The following is a 15,334-nucleotide window of genomic DNA, read 5'->3' as shown; positions in this document are numbered from 1 at the left end:
AAATATTAACAACTTCCAACACAATCTCTAGGAATTATTCGCAGTTCTGAACCGTGCTTTAGAAAAACATTTCCAGCAGTCTGTGCAGGATTTGTTCCTATTCCATCATTGGTAATAATTGCACCTGTTGCTGCAGGAACTTTAAATTCTTCTGCTGCAAACTTTAAGACTGCTGTAGAAGGTGTACTTTCAGGAACACTGAGTACTTTGTATGGTAGCTGCGGGTCCAACGTCAGTGTGATCTTAAAGGAAACCTTCGACATGGTGCAGCCGGTCTGGACAGAAACCTCACGCTAACCTAGGTATTTATTTTGTGATCATTTTATCTTGAAGCATACACCAGAGAGTGTCCTTAAGAGACAATGTTCCACTGAGAGAGAGAGAGAGACAGAGAGAGAGAGAGAGAGAGAGAGTTGGGGGTGCCAGAAGTGGGGGAAGGGGGAGGGTTTTGGCCAAGGGCAGGGGAAGAGGTATTTGGTTATACCTGGCTTTATAATTTGGGGGGCTAAAATGACTGAGGACATGCCTTATGGCTTAGCTGATCACTCTGGTGCTTGATTATTCTCTCATATGTGTATTGAAATGAAACCAAAAGTAAATCCTAAGCAAAATTCTTGGCCCTGCCTAGGTGTATAACAGGTCTGGCTCTGTACTGACAGGGGTGGCCTCCTACTGATGCATGTGTCCTTGTCTGGTTTCTCAGTATCCCTGAATTAAGCTGACTACAAAAGTCTATGACATTTGATATACAGAATGGCTGCCCTCAAGGTATATCTAGTAAAATTTAGAACTTACTGCCATTTAAGACTATTAAAGACTTGATTAAGAGGAATCATATTCATGGAAGGACAGCCTGATGAATGTTGATTCATTCATTTATAAGCTATCCTGGATTAGTCAAGGCAGCAAAGAGCTATATATCACTATCACAACCTTCACACTTTGCTACCGAAACCTATTCACTTTCACACCATATTGGCTATTGGCCAATATCAAGAGGCATATAAAACATCCCTATGAAAGTCTGTGCTGTGTTTACTAAAAGGAATCATGAGGCTGCTGTTCACTGTGTTCCAAAGTGCCTTCTTTGAGGACACTCCATAGGGACATCTTTCTGATCTCAGCACAGTGATAGTTGGGTTCTTCTGAGCACTAGTCTGGCCCAGGTATTTCCTGTCAGTAAGTATAAATAAAATCATGATTTTATTAAGACCCTAAGTCATGATTCCCCAAGTCCTTTACAATCAGGAAGTCCAATTTCCCTCCACAGACATTTCTGGAATTACCCAAGGATATTAACATGCATGTTATGCCTCCCTAAGCCCAGTGGTATGCTGGTAAATGTTTAACAACCAGCTTTCTGGTGGAAAAAGCTGATAGATTTGTAACATGTGCTAATTTCCTTGGTGTAAATACTCCTCTCACTATGGCCAATATCACTGAAGGTAGAGTTGGAAAGAGATGCATAGCAGCATTTCATTATATAGTATTTCCACCATACAGATACAGTACATGTTAACAACCTTTAGACTATACATAATAGTAAAATGTAGCAACATAAAGAGAATGTGATGAGTCTTGAGCAATAATTACCTTTGTTTTTGTTATATTTATTTGTAAGTCTATATAATTTACTTTTTAAATAATGACTCTGTTTCACAACTGGCTTGCAAAATTGCCTGAAAGTTTAACAACTGGCTCTCATGAGCCAGTGAAAGCTGGCTCCCATGAGCCAGTGTAAACTGGCTCCCACACACCACTATCTAAAGCCACACGGGGTTGGGAGTCTAGCTAATAGTTTGCCCTTTAGTCTGTTGGCTTAACAATCCTGGTCTTATCAGGAGCAGGACCTTGGCCTGATCCTTTCCCTAAGTCTTGCCACATGTCCAGAAAGAGAGGGAGGCAGTTTCCTACATGCAATCAGAACCACTCCCTGCCAGTCCCCTGCTCTAAAGTCTGCTGGTCTCCAGGCTCAGGTGCTCTACAGAGCTGCTGCCCACCACACATTGCTGGTGCTCCACCCAGTGTCTCCTACACCAATGGCAGCCTTCTCGTGTCTCTGCTTCCAAGCTGATGACTTCCCTAACTGACAACCCCCATTCTGCCCATGGACCACTGCTCACACTCAGGCCAAGAACTTCCTGAGAGTCAGTATCTGCCAAGTGAGGCTTCTCTCTCTTTGGTACCCGCCTACCCTTGAACCTCATTGTGGCTCTGACTGCCTCTATTGCTGCTGCTGCCTGCAGCACTGTCTCCTCTGACCTCTGGATCTCCACCTCTTCCCCTGCCCTCAACCTCTTATCCACATTTTAAGATCTAAATAAACTTTGAAAACTGAGATTCACATAAATGTGACACGAGAACTCACATAACCAAGTAGGATGAAATGGAAGTGAAGAATGATCCCAATTTTACAAAATGGGTATACATCTATCTATCTATTCCCTGCTTTTAGAAAGTTCGCTGTATGCAACTTTGCTTTTACGAAGGACCTACGTGAGTATCTTTTTCCGCTAACCAAAAGAAATCCAAAGAGGATTTTCATTGTTACAAAAAAAGGCGAAAAGTAAAGATAGTGTTTAGCGTTAGTTCTGCAGCAAGCCATTACAGAGGAGATGCACACATCAAGCACCGCCAAGTTCCTTCTCTAGGAACTATACTCAGCATCTCAGCATCAGGCTGCCATAACTTTGAACTGTGTCTGTGAGCATCTGTGCTTTATCTCGATTTATTTTGTGCACCTGTTAGCAAGATATGTCCTAGGGTAATTGCTTCTTTGCTTTATGACACTTCGGCTCACGAAAAGTTTCATAAGAATGCTCTACTTTCAGATAGGGGAACTACACCATATATATGTCTATATAAATAAATATATTTATAATATAATTATATTATATATGATATAAAATATATAAATATATATTCAGAAATAAAACAGAAAAGTGGTTATCTATGGCTGGTGAAATTGTAGGTGATTTTTGTATTTTTTCTTTGTTTTCCAATTTCCTTCAATAAATACGTTTTATTCTTGGGGGGAGGGAAAAGCTGCTTTAATGGCAACTCTAACTTGAACTAATATGAGGCAAAATGCAGTCTTTATTTACCTTACATGACATGGATATTCATATGATTTTCTTTTAAAAAAAATTAATGCTTCAGTTTATAGTGAGCTGTCCCAGAAGCTGCTGGGGTGTTAAGTAATACATAGTATATTCACTAAACTTCAAAATCTGAAGACGTCTGATTCTGAATTCTTATATAATATTTTTGGAGGGGGATCCCACGGGAAAGTTGGTTGGGCCCCTAGTGATAGAGCTCTTTCATTTTTATAATAGTCCCTTCTTACCCAGGATTCTAAGGCACTAGAAAACCTGGTGGGGTGGGGGTGAAGGGGCATCTCCATCTGCAGGCAGTACCAGACGGTACTCAGAACCACCCTCTGAGCTCTTCTGACTCCCAGAACTCTGCTGAGACCGGCCTCTCTCTGCCCTCCTCCACTTGGGGTGATTTTCTCTAAGATGCTCACTTTCTCTCTGTGCAATCCAGTTTCCTTTGTGTGTCCCTTGTCCCTTAAATATATCCGCATATATATAAACCCTAATTGAGGACAGGGTTCAAAGTTCTTTCTCACGGGGTTCATGGGCCCCATGAAAATTGGAGGATAAGAAGACACCTTAAGTGTTCTAAACATTCTGTTACTCTTTTAGAGGCTCATGGAAGAGATTTGGGAAAGTGGCATCCAACTCCACAAGCTGGTCTATTCAAGTCTCAGTTCCAGTTCAGCCAGAACACTTACTCCACTTGCTACTGATTGGTTGCAATTTTCCTTGGTTGCTAGAAAGCTTAGAATCATATTTGTGACTTATCCCTAGCAAACCATAGGACCTTACACCATGCATTTTACATACAATACTGCTGGTTTTATCTTATCTTTCCCACTCTCGGTTTTCTTTTGTGCTCTTTTCCTCTGTACATATTTTTAACTTATCCTACTTCATGTATTTACATAAGTTACTTTAAATCCCTTCTTCTGGAATAAAGCAGGGTATAAATAAATGGTCATTAACAAAAGAGTCTGATGAGGATCCATTTCTTCACCTCTAAAGGCCCTAAGATGAACTGGTGACAATAAGAGTCTATGAAAACTACTCCAGACAGGATCACCATTATAGCTAGTCACCTGTTCTGTGTTCACCACCAATCCACAAGCTAAATCTTGAAATGGAGAGAAAACTAGAAAAAAAGGGATCAGGAAATCCTATCTCTGTAAGTCATTTGAACCATCATAAAGCACTTGATTGGATAATGCTTTTTCCCCAAAAAAGCTATTTCTGTTCTCGACATTTATGTTGTAACACATGCATATTTAAGCATCTCAGTTCACATACACTGAGAGGGAGTATATCACAATTGTTGAGTGCAGACTCTGGCACTAGGATGCCTGGGTTTGAATCCCAGATCTGCCATTTACTTGGCGCTAGGTATTTAACAATTCTGTGCTTCAATAAATTCCATCTACAAAGTAGAGATAATAATAGTACCTACCTCACAGGGCTGGTGTAAGGATTAAATGAAATAACATATGTACTATAACATTTAAAACAGTGCCAGAGCACATAGAGGGATCTCAAAAATGTTAGCTATTATTAGTGATATGTGAGTGGGAGAAGCACTGCCTTGAGCTTGAGACAGCATCTTGTTTGTGAGTTTCTAAACACCTGAGGAATGAGTGAAGACTTTTCGTCTGACCACTTCTGAGAACAGGCCAAAAACTCTGGCTTACCTAGATCCCTTGCGTGGCTACTCTTCCCCCTGCTTTTCTAGAGGCAGAATTCTGTGGTGGAAAGAAGAGGTGGGCAACCAACCTTCCTGAGCCTCCGCGTTTCTTTGTCCCTCTCTTCTACATACCAGATACGGTGGGAGCTGCAGGCACAAAGATAAATTGGGTTTACCGTGTAGGAGCTCACGGTCGAGTGCAGGAGATAAATGCAAAAACAATTACAAGGTGGGATGATTAAGCAATATATAACGAAGGTATTTTTCTTGTTGTTGTTCAAAATGCACTGTGGAAAAGCAGTATCCACAGAATGGAAGATGTAAGATATGTGAAAGCGTTCTATAGGAGGCAGACAACGGTACCCATGTAAATTATTACTGCTGATCCTCCCAGGGCCCACTTTAACTTATTTCATCTAGGGACACTTGGGCAACCAACCTTGTGGAACCGTAGGGTATAAAACCCCTTACATGCAACGTCAAACTGTTCCAGCAGAGTAACCCCTTCTTGCTTTCCAAACGTGTAAACCCAGTTTCAAACACGGGTAACGCAGTTCGCGTTTCCCGCTTACCGGGAACGAGGAACTGCTTGCAAAACCAGGGACTGAAACCAAGAAAAGAAAAGCAAGGCGGAAAGAGTACAACCACGTCTGCTGAGCGCCCCGGGCCCGGGCCCGGGCCCGGGCAGCTGGGAAGCTGGAAGGCCTGCACTGCCTACGCGCTCTCTGCGTAATGGGAGCTTCCCCGACGCACCAAACCCTGGGAGCCTCAGGGGCACCGCCTGCGCAGCCGCGAAGATTCGGCGCAGTGGAAGTGGCGAGAGAGGGCGACGCACCTGCGCGACGGCGGTGGCGCGGCGGCGGCGCGGCGGCGGCGGCGGGAGAACGAGTCCAGTGCGATTGCGCGGAGGCCGGGGGCGAGGCGGGGCCGCGAGGGAGTGCGCCGTGCGCCTGCGCGGAGGGCTGCGTGGCGCGGTGGCGGGGAAGGGCGGTGTGGAGTGAGTGGCGCTGCGGGAGGGGCCGTCGGCGGCGCTGGTGAGCTTTGCGGAGTTGGGCGGTGCCGAGGAGGAGGAGGAAGAGGAGGTGGGGGCTGGGTCTGACGCGGCCCGGTTTCTGGGGGCTCCACTTGTTTATTTATTTATTTCTCGTGGGTGCCTCCGAGTGTGTGCGCGCTCCACTGCTTGGTGGGAAGGGGGTGGGGGGAGGGCCCGGGGGAAGGGGGAGTTGGAACCGGGGTCGAAACGCCGCGTGACTTGTAGGTGAGCGGTCGCCGCAGCGTCCGCCGTCGAGAAGCCCTTGTTCCCGCTGCTGGGAAGGAGCGTCTGGTGCCGACAAGATGGCGGACGGGGAACTGAACGTGGATAGTCTCATCACCCGACTGCTGGAGGGTGAGTCGGGGCCCGGCCGGCCGCGGGGAGGGGGCGCCTCCCTCAGCCCTCCTTGTCCCTCCGCCGCCGGAGCCCGAGGGGACCCCCCTTCCCGCCCCGAGGCGGCCGCCGAGTAGGGGGCGAAGAAGCTGGTGGGCCGGGGGGAGCGGCCTCCGGGAACACGGCCTCCGGGAGGCCGGGCGTCAGGGGCTGTCCCCGCGAGCAAGTAGTGCCCCAGCGGACCTTTGGGGATCCGCACGGCGGCGCGCCGGCGGGGGTGCCTGGTGACCCTTCGCGAGGAGGGTGCCGGGATGCGTGCTCCGGGGCATTGTACGCCCGTGGGACGTGTATTTCTTCTCTGTTCTCTTTTGTGCCTTGCCCTTGGATGCCTCCGTTTCTTGTTACCGGAGTGAATTTAAAAAAATCTTCTCCTTGAGTCGACTGTTTGATCTGTTCGGCATTTTTACATGATGCTACAGGACAAACTCTATTCAAGGAGAAGATAACGTGAGCGGGAGTTGAGTCCCGCCCATGTATTATTTAGCTTTAAAGCATAGTAAGCCGAAAGTCTTTGACCGAGCTGAAGATGCACGCAAGAAATATGTAGACACGTTTGCTGAAGGGATTGGTTTTCGGGTTTGAGAATTTTAGCAGGTTTGAGCAGGATTTAATTTCTGCACAAACTTAGAAAAGGTCGATTGTAAAGCCTCTCTTGTGTTTAAAAGATATTTACAGGTCTTCGCAGCTTTTGAACTTTCTGGGCCCTTCTGTTTTTAATGGGATAGTTTTATGTTAGGGTCGGGGATTGAGGGAAAGGGAAGAGATGGAGAGGCCAGGGTATTATTCAGAGTCAGTCGCTGTCTTCTGCCAGTGAATCCCTTTACCCTAAAATTTGCGTCATCACTAGCTGCTTTGTGACTGTATAGGAAAGAAATTACGCCATTAAAAAAAAAAATTATTGTTCTCTCTGTCAGAAACCGTGGAAGGATTACATATCCATTGTTACTGGCTTTCAAATTTCCTGAAGATAATTGTTTGCCACAGTGAAACAGTATGTACTTACATTTGGAAAATCATCACAGAAGAAGATTGTGTGATTGGGGGGCGGAAGGGAGGGCGCTAGTTCCTTTTTTCAGCCAAAGTGTCGGTATTTTATCAGTTCTCTGTGTACCTGTTGTGTAACTACAGTATACTTGCTCCAGATGTGAAAGCCTTCCAGCAGTCTAAGACTGAGTCTCTTAAGACTGAATAAGAAGCAAAGTTTTACCAGGAACTCTTGTTTGCCTTTTCCTTTACTATCAAGTTATTCTTGGGAGGCCCCCTGGTGCCTGCAGTCAGTGTTCACTGTTTAAGACTCTCTGGACTCAAACAGATGTGAACATCTTACTGGGTCTGTGAGACATTTGCTTTGAAAAAGTGTATATATTTTTTTTAGTTACGCATTGTTGTAAGAGGGAAGTGTAGCTATTTAAAAATTTTAATATCTTGTTAACTTTGGGGGAAGTTTATGCTCACCATGAACTTGGCTTGTAAATTTAAATATTTAAAAATCTGATGCTTGTATCTCAACTTCTTTATTTTTATTTTACATGAACTTACATATTTATATACTGTATAGGCATCAAACACAGCAGACTTATGTGTTTTTAAATCTTTGATATGCGATCTTTTAAGTCAGATGTACCTTTTAAAGATTATAGATAATTAAGAAACTTCACTAGTGGATTGTTCAAGGTTGTTAGAGAAAAGAAAAGATATGGTGAGGAAATAGGCTAAGTGATTCTGTTTGTTTCTGTGAATTCAAATTACATACGTGTTGGGTTCTGGTTTTGGATGATCATTTTCCAGACTTTTTCCCCTTTTAAATTAGGAAGCATTTATTGACCTGCTTTGTGCCAGTCACCAGGAATCCAAAAATAAGACACAGTCTCTTCACTCAGGGAACTCCCAGTCTAAACAAGTGACTTTCAGGCTTTTTCAGCCTCCTCTCTGACAGTAAAGAGTACCATTACTTCTTAATCCCGGGAAGTATGTTTAGTTTTGACCGTGCCTCCCTGGGATTCTTAAATTCTCCTCTTCTCCTTCTCTTTTCCAAAATCTAGACCTGTCCAAAGACATCCTAACAAACGTGGATTTTCTAATAAATAATTGTTTTTAATCTTCAAATAAGAATTCTTTTGTCTGCCTTGATTTTCAGTGATGTTACATGCTAATTATTAACTCAAATTCAAGTAAAGCTGCTTAGCAGAATAGCTATAGTTAGGTTTTTTGCTTGTTTGTTTTTAGTATTAAATGAAAGTATTGTACAAGGGAGGGGAAATCAGCAGGACTTAATCTCATTTTAAAATGTTGACTGCAGTTCCATAACATATTCTTGATTTTTTTATTACATCAGATTGCTAGTCAGCTATAACCCTTTTAGTAACTTTTATTACCAATCATCTATAACACTTTTAGTAATTTTATGAGTTTCTTTGTGTTTTTTAGGTGGCCAAATGATGTTCATTTCCAAAGTGCCTTTTACATTTAAATTTTTTGTTATTATTTAATGCAAAACAGTATACTAATTTATTGTTTGGATAGTGCATGTTCCTTCAGTATATTTTCTTGAGTTAAGTTTTACTTACCACAAAGCCAAAGATGCCTACCACTCTATCCCCTTTAGTGATCCTGCTACCACATTCTTGTAGTTTATCATAGTGCTTTTGACTGGTTGTTGAAACTGAAGCTAGTTCCTATGGGTATCCTGGAAAATCCAGTAGAAGCTTTTTACTTTGATCAGCAGTTCCAAAAGGAGTTAGGATGGCAGTGGGAGTATAGAGAAATCACCTCGGGAGCTTTATTCAGACTATAAATGTTGAATTTATTTTGGAGGACTTGAAAAAGGTTGAGTAGAATCTGCTTGTTTGGGAAGAGGGTTGTGTGGAAAACTGCTTCCCGATGGTCGAGATTGTGCCAGCTCTGTTCCCAGCCACAGACTGTTCACAACAGTTTTATTGAGATACAATTCACATACCATACAATTTCACCTATTCGAAGTGTATAATTGAGTGGTTTTTAGTTGTGCAACCATCAGTCACCACAATCAACTTTAGAAAGTTTTCACCACCACCACTCTCAAACACAACACAACCCTGTTTTCACTAGCCAACAAATCCCTTTTCCCTTCACCACTCCTTCCAGTACTAGGCTGCCTGTTCTGGACATTTCATCTGAATGAAATCATACATTATGTGGTCTCTTGTGATTGGCTTCTTTTAACGTTTTGAAAGTTCATCTATGTTGTAGCATGTGTCAGTATTTCATTCCTTTTATGGCCGAATAATATTTCATTGCATGAATATACCACATTTCATTTGTCCATTTATCACTTGATGGACATTTGAGTTGTTTCCCCTTTTTGGCTATTGTGCATAATACTGCTATGAATGTTCATGTATAAGTGTTTGTGTGGATATATGTTTTCATTTCCCTTGGGTATATAGCTGGGAGTGAAATTGCTAGGTCAAATGGTAACTCTGTTTAACTTTTTGAGGAACTGCCAGACTGTTTAAAGCCTCTTTTCTGATTAAATTGTTTAATTATGACCCAGCAGTCTAAAGATTAGGCAGTTTGAAGGAAGTGCTAGTTGATCTTGGCAACCTCAACTTCTGCAGGGATAGTGTTGTTGTGTAGACCCAAGACCAGGTCTTTTAAAAAAGAGCAGGTTGAGGAATAGGGGAGATGGTCTGAGGGATACTTTCTCTTCTCTTGCATCTTTTTAGATGAGAAGCTAGAGAAGGCATAAAGATGCTACATTGTTCAGAGATTCAGGGATTAGGTTGGTTGCTTGCTTGCTTGGTTTTCCTGTCAGTTAATTCCAGCAAGTGAGGGAAATTTTGACAGTTTGAGGAAGTAGTCCAGAGTATTTTTATTTTATTCGAAGATACAAAGCTGGGGCTTTTCTGGTAAATGTCTAAACCAAGATTAGGATTTATTGGGATTTAGAAATCTATTTACATTTGAGTCTAGAGACAGGATTATATTAAGATTTAGGATTAGTGAGGAAGATAGTAAATTTTATCAAGTAGGTTTTTTCATCTGATGTCTTATTATCCACATTTATCATTTAACAGTATCCATTCCAATAGTATACGTTCTCAAACAACTCTTAACACGTAAAATAACATCAGTGTTAAGAATGTCAAGATATTTAGAAATAATTAAAATCTCAGTTTCAGAAACAACCTTGATCCTGGAAATCTTCGGCTATAGGGATGCAAGAAGAAATGGTTTGTAAATGTCAGTAGGCTTAGCAGTGGTGTGGTGGTGGAGGATAGGGATTCCCAGTTTAATCTTCTAGGATTTAATTTTGAGTGAATACAAATTTATACCCTCAGGCAGCGATCACTGCTCCTCTAGCAGCTGTAAGTAGCCATTTCAAGGCTTATTCTTTCTGGGAAAATAGAGGATCAGTGAAGGTAGGAAGCAGAAAGAGATTAAGGTTACAACTCTTCTTTCTTTTTGTAAACCCTCCACCTTCCCCCAAGATTGAATATGATCACCTTTGAAGTCTTGGTTATTGGTAGGTGAAATGTACTTTTTTTTTTTACACCTCATTCTCTGAAATACACTGTACCTCAGAGATTTTCCATCTTTAAGATAAAATGAAAATCCTTTAATGGAAATTGTCGTTATTCCACAATTAGAAGCAGGGGACTAAAAATGCAGAAACTCATTCTGAAGTTAAGTAAGTACAAATAACTAGTAGCCAGTCTTTTCCTAGTTTAATGGAGGAATTCAGTTCCTGGTCTAGGTGGGTACTTGTCATGCAGTAGAAAAAGTAGTAAAAGGACAGGGACAGTTGTCCTTTAATCTGCCTACCCACTATTCATGTGTATAGCAAAGTGATTTATGAGGACATACATAACCTTCCTAATAGTCATTGACCTCAGGGCTCTCCCTTCCCAAATTTACCCGCATCTGTGCAAAGACAAATAGAGGTATTTATGTTATGCGCGTAATCTGGTGGGAATGTTGCCTTTGGGTCTTGATATATGCTGGCACTGTGTAATTTGGAGGTTTTGACACAGTTTATTTCCCCATAAAAGAATTTAATCCTTAGAATGTTCATCAGACTATGCCTGAGTTCCCATCTAGTCAATTACCAAACTATTGATCAAAACATTTTCTTGCTTTTAGTGCTTGTCTAACACCATTTTAACTTTTCCCTTCATCCTACCTACTATTTTCAAGATTTAGAGAAATCAAAAGTTACTTTTCATATTTAAGGACATCTATTATATAGCTTCTCTAATATTTAGCAGTTATTATGACTCTTTTTTATTTTAAATAGTAAACTGAGAGGGAAACTTTATAGGTACTTGTAGGTTCATCTGTGTTGTTTGAATATGTATCAAATAATTGAGCCAAAGTAGTGAAAGAAAATGACCAGCCTTCTGGAGTGAAAGTGAGAGAAAGATCTAAGTTATATAATGACAGAAAGGAACATGTTTTATGAACATCAGACCTTAACTGAAATAGTTATGTGAATCCGGAATGATAACAGATATATACTCAATTAAGTGTTTATTCAAGGTAGTTCAGTAAGTATTGATATAGTGCAGGACCATGTTTATACTCGCTAAAGGTACAGGTTCTGCATGTATTATAATTTCAGCTCTTCCTCAGTTTCTTCTGCATTTTGAGGATGATAATAGACCTGCTTCATAATGTATCTGTAACAACTAAACTGGTAGAACGCTTAGAACATAATAAAAGCTCAGAAAATGTTAGCTACTGTTATTGTTTAGTAAAAACCTGAGTATAAGGTAATAGAGGGCTTCTTATGCTGCTGAGCCCTGGACCCCTCCTCAAAGGAATTTTAGAGAAGGCTGTTTCTTGTGAGGATCTGACAGATGTGTCCTCCACATTGTTTGTTGCATACAACCACTCATACATAGTATGTATGTATGTATGTATAAAACATTTCTTTCCTATTCCCATTATTCAGAATTTATAATCTGGTTTGACATATTAATGTTGGTGCTGAGGGGGAGAGATATTTTTAGGCAGAATTAAATGGTGAAAGGTGATTTAAGGAGATTTGGTATATGCTTTCTTTTGGCTAGGGACTAGAGAGCAATGGAATTCAAACTTTGAATCTTGGGACTACTTTATACTCATAAAAATAATTGAGGACAAGAACTTTGATTTGTATGAGTTATTTATCAGTATGGTGTTAGAAATTAAAACTAAGAATTTAAAAATATTCTTTAATTCATGTAAAATAACGATAATAACCTATTCATTTTACATAATCAGAGTTTGTTTTCTACAACAAAACTAATAGTGATAAGCACATGTCTTTAATGTCTGGTTTTGTAGAAGACAGCAGAATTCTCACATCTGCTTTGCTTCAGTCTGTTTTGATACATTGTTTTGGTTGAAGTATATAAAGAAAATCTGTACTTTTACAGATACGAAGTTGTAAAAGGAAGGAGTATTTCAATAGCCTTTTTAGATAATGGTGGATATTCTTTAATATTATACCAGAAATCGACAAGTGATAATTTCTTAAAGGTTAGTTGTAATGTAGAATCTGAAATATTGTTCTCTTACATTAAAATCCATTTATCTATCTTGCATTTTAAATGGATCTTACAAATGACTTTGTAACATGCATTGGTCATTTTGAAAATACTGGTTAAGCTGATTTATACAGATGTTCAAATGTTGACACATTTTATACAACATCAAAAAATTCACATTTGTTAATATTACAGCAAGGTATCAGAAGAGTCCTTAAGTATGAAGAAGCTGTCAAATTCATGGTGTTGGATACAAGGTTTCCAAAATTTTAATTTTCACTAGCAACAAATACTGTCAATTGTCTTCTTTGAAATGACAGGCTCACTTTGTTCATTTTCAAGAGTATCTGTTAAATATCTTAAGTGTGAATAACCATAGTTTGTCTCTTGTGCTTTCCAGTAAAAGAGATGTTCTGTGAAAAAAAGTAGCTAGGTCAGCTTGGAACTAAAACAGTCACACGAGTGCTTTTCTTGAAGGCAACCATTGTACTTTGATATGCAACAGAAATGCTTCATGGATACTTTCCATTTCATCATGCAGAATATTAAAAAGGTGTATACTTGTTGGTGGCGATGTAAGAAAATTGATTGTTTTTACTGCTTAGTCAAGGGCAAGGGCATTTTTAATTGAAAATGGACCTTTTTTGTTTCGCTGTGTGTGGCAATTTAGTGCCACTGATTTGGTTTCTGCTGAGGTGTCGGTGTTTTAAGGTGTTTTAATCACCATTGCTTTTGCACCATGCAGATGTCAACACAGTGAAAAAGGGGATCACAGTCGTGAGAACCACAGGACTAGGATGCTCCCTTCTTCTGTTCCTGAAATGTCTAGTCCTTCCCTGTATCTGTTAATTTTCTTCTTTACTCTTTTTTCATTATCTATTTGTTCACTAGTTTATCTGGAATGATTTTTTAACTTACGGCAATACACAGACCCCTCTGAGAAATCATGAAAGCCCTGGACTTCTCAGAAAAGTATACATGTTCATGTGCATACACAGTATTACAGTTTGGGTTTTTATACAGAGCTCCTGAAGGCCATCTGTAGGCTCAAACCACATTAAGCAGGCAGACTTAAGATAAATTGAAATTATGGCAGTTGCCTAATTCTTTCATTTAAAACCAAAATTCCCCATTCTAGCCAACTGCAAAAATTTTCCTTTTTTTCCTTTTTTGTGGCTTAAAGTAGACTCATACTAAATATGGAGAAATTGCCGTTTCATCTTAGAAAAAAAATTTAGGAAATCTGGATTTATGTCAACTTTGCTGTTGATTAGCATGTAACTTTGAGTGAATCTTTTTGGTAGGGTAGAAGTTAAAATATTAAAGGTTAATGAAGATTACTAAGATTTCATGTGGCAGATGTAATAGTGGAATTAGGTTTTTTTTTTCTCCTTGGCATTCTTTCTGTTTTAGAGAAGGCAGTTATTAGTAAGAACTTGCTGGAGAAAATAGCAGATGGTTATTGAAGGATAAAATTCAGTGTACACACAACACAGACATATATATCATACACCATTTGTAATTTAAAAAACAAACCTGCATTGAAAAGATCTTTACATGAATATGAAATTTGAAAAATAATGATGGAGTATAATTTTTTGTAATCATGAGAAGAAGGGACTTTTGGGGGAAGAGAATATTTTGCTTAATTGAGGTTCAGAGTTAGTGTTCTGTATCATCAAAATCAACTGGAAGTGTTCATCTGTTAATGCTGATCTATAATGAGATTTTATGTATTTCATCTTGGAAGGTGTCTTAACACAGATAGGTAGGTACTACTGAAACTATTATCAGTCCAAAAGCATGTGATTTTAGTTAAGTGATTTTAGTCATCACTTGGAAGGTATTTATAGAATTTTATTAGTTCTCTCAATATTTGCCTTTTATCATGTGATAACATTGCACATTAGTCAATTCCAGTGAGAGGTTAGGTGGAAGCTCCTCACCTGCACAATTAAATGGATTTTGATTTATTTTGCACTAACACTGAGGTCTAAAGAATGCTGTTAGAACTGTGGTTTGAGCTTAGAAAATAGTGTCCAGTGCAGATCTGTGAGGGAATGAAGATCTCACTTGTTTTAACATTTGACAGCCCTGGAACTGTGTAAAGCAACGTGACATTTGCTTGTGATTACAAGCAACATTAGTTGTCAAAGTGACTTAGCATAGTGTATGTTTCACACATAAGTATTTCTTCACATTTTAATTTTAGGTTGAATTATTAAGAAGCATTATCAGGTTTGCAGCAAGATCTAATTTATAAAACCTACTCAGTGCTCGATAGTAGTGATTGAGGGTGATTCTCATTCAGAAAAATTTCAATATTGGCCCTCAGCTCAAAAAAATCACAATAAAACTTTATCACTATTAAACCACTGAACTGCTGTGTGATAGGGCAAGTCAGGATATTCAGCTTTTGTTTCTGACAAACATTTGTGTAACTGACAATGGTTAAGTTCATGAGAGCTAATGAAGTACACCGTTGATACCACTGGTTCAATAGTATGATAGATAAAAATATTTTTCCACTGAGTGATTGCACTGTAAGCTTTAAACACCTTCAATTTTCACAAGCTTTATTAAATTGTCCAACTAAGTCTTTTCCTGCTCCATGAGTATTTTT

At 39.9% G+C, this 15,334-nt stretch overlaps 2 protein-coding genes across 4 annotated transcripts in view; one reads left to right on the top strand and one right to left on the bottom strand.

Moving 5' to 3' along the window:
- Positions 1–5: 5 nt before the first annotated feature.
- On the bottom strand, positions 6–263 carry LOC307064433 (ubiquitin-fold modifier 1-like; the record flags this gene model as incomplete). Its single annotated transcript, XM_079720965.1, has 1 exon — positions 6–263. The coding sequence occupies one exon, from the start codon at positions 261–263 to the stop codon at positions 6–8; it is 258 nt and encodes an 85-aa protein (XP_079577091.1).
- Positions 264–6,036: 5,773 nt separating this feature from the next.
- Positions 6,037–15,334, top strand: part of PPP1CB (protein phosphatase 1 catalytic subunit beta) — a gene marked incomplete at its 5' end in the record, with an annotated part of 34,774 nt that continues 25,476 nt past the window's right edge. For 2 of the 3 annotated variants that reach the window (XM_079720862.1, XM_079720861.1), the window contains one exon: positions 6,037–6,163. In XM_079720862.1, coding sequence (XP_079576988.1) covers positions 6,112–6,163 — 52 coding nt within the window. The remainder of the gene's footprint in view (positions 6,164–15,334) is intronic. The other variant, XM_079720863.1, reaches the window with a different exon arrangement.

The sequence above is a fragment of the Hyperoodon ampullatus genome (genome assembly GCF_949752795.1).
Source record: "Hyperoodon ampullatus genome assembly, chromosome: 15".
In the NCBI taxonomy this organism is placed as follows: domain Eukaryota; kingdom Metazoa; phylum Chordata; class Mammalia; order Artiodactyla; family Ziphiidae; genus Hyperoodon; species Hyperoodon ampullatus.
Note: the sequence above shows the minus strand (reverse complement) of the source record. Positions and strands in the feature narration are given on the sequence as shown.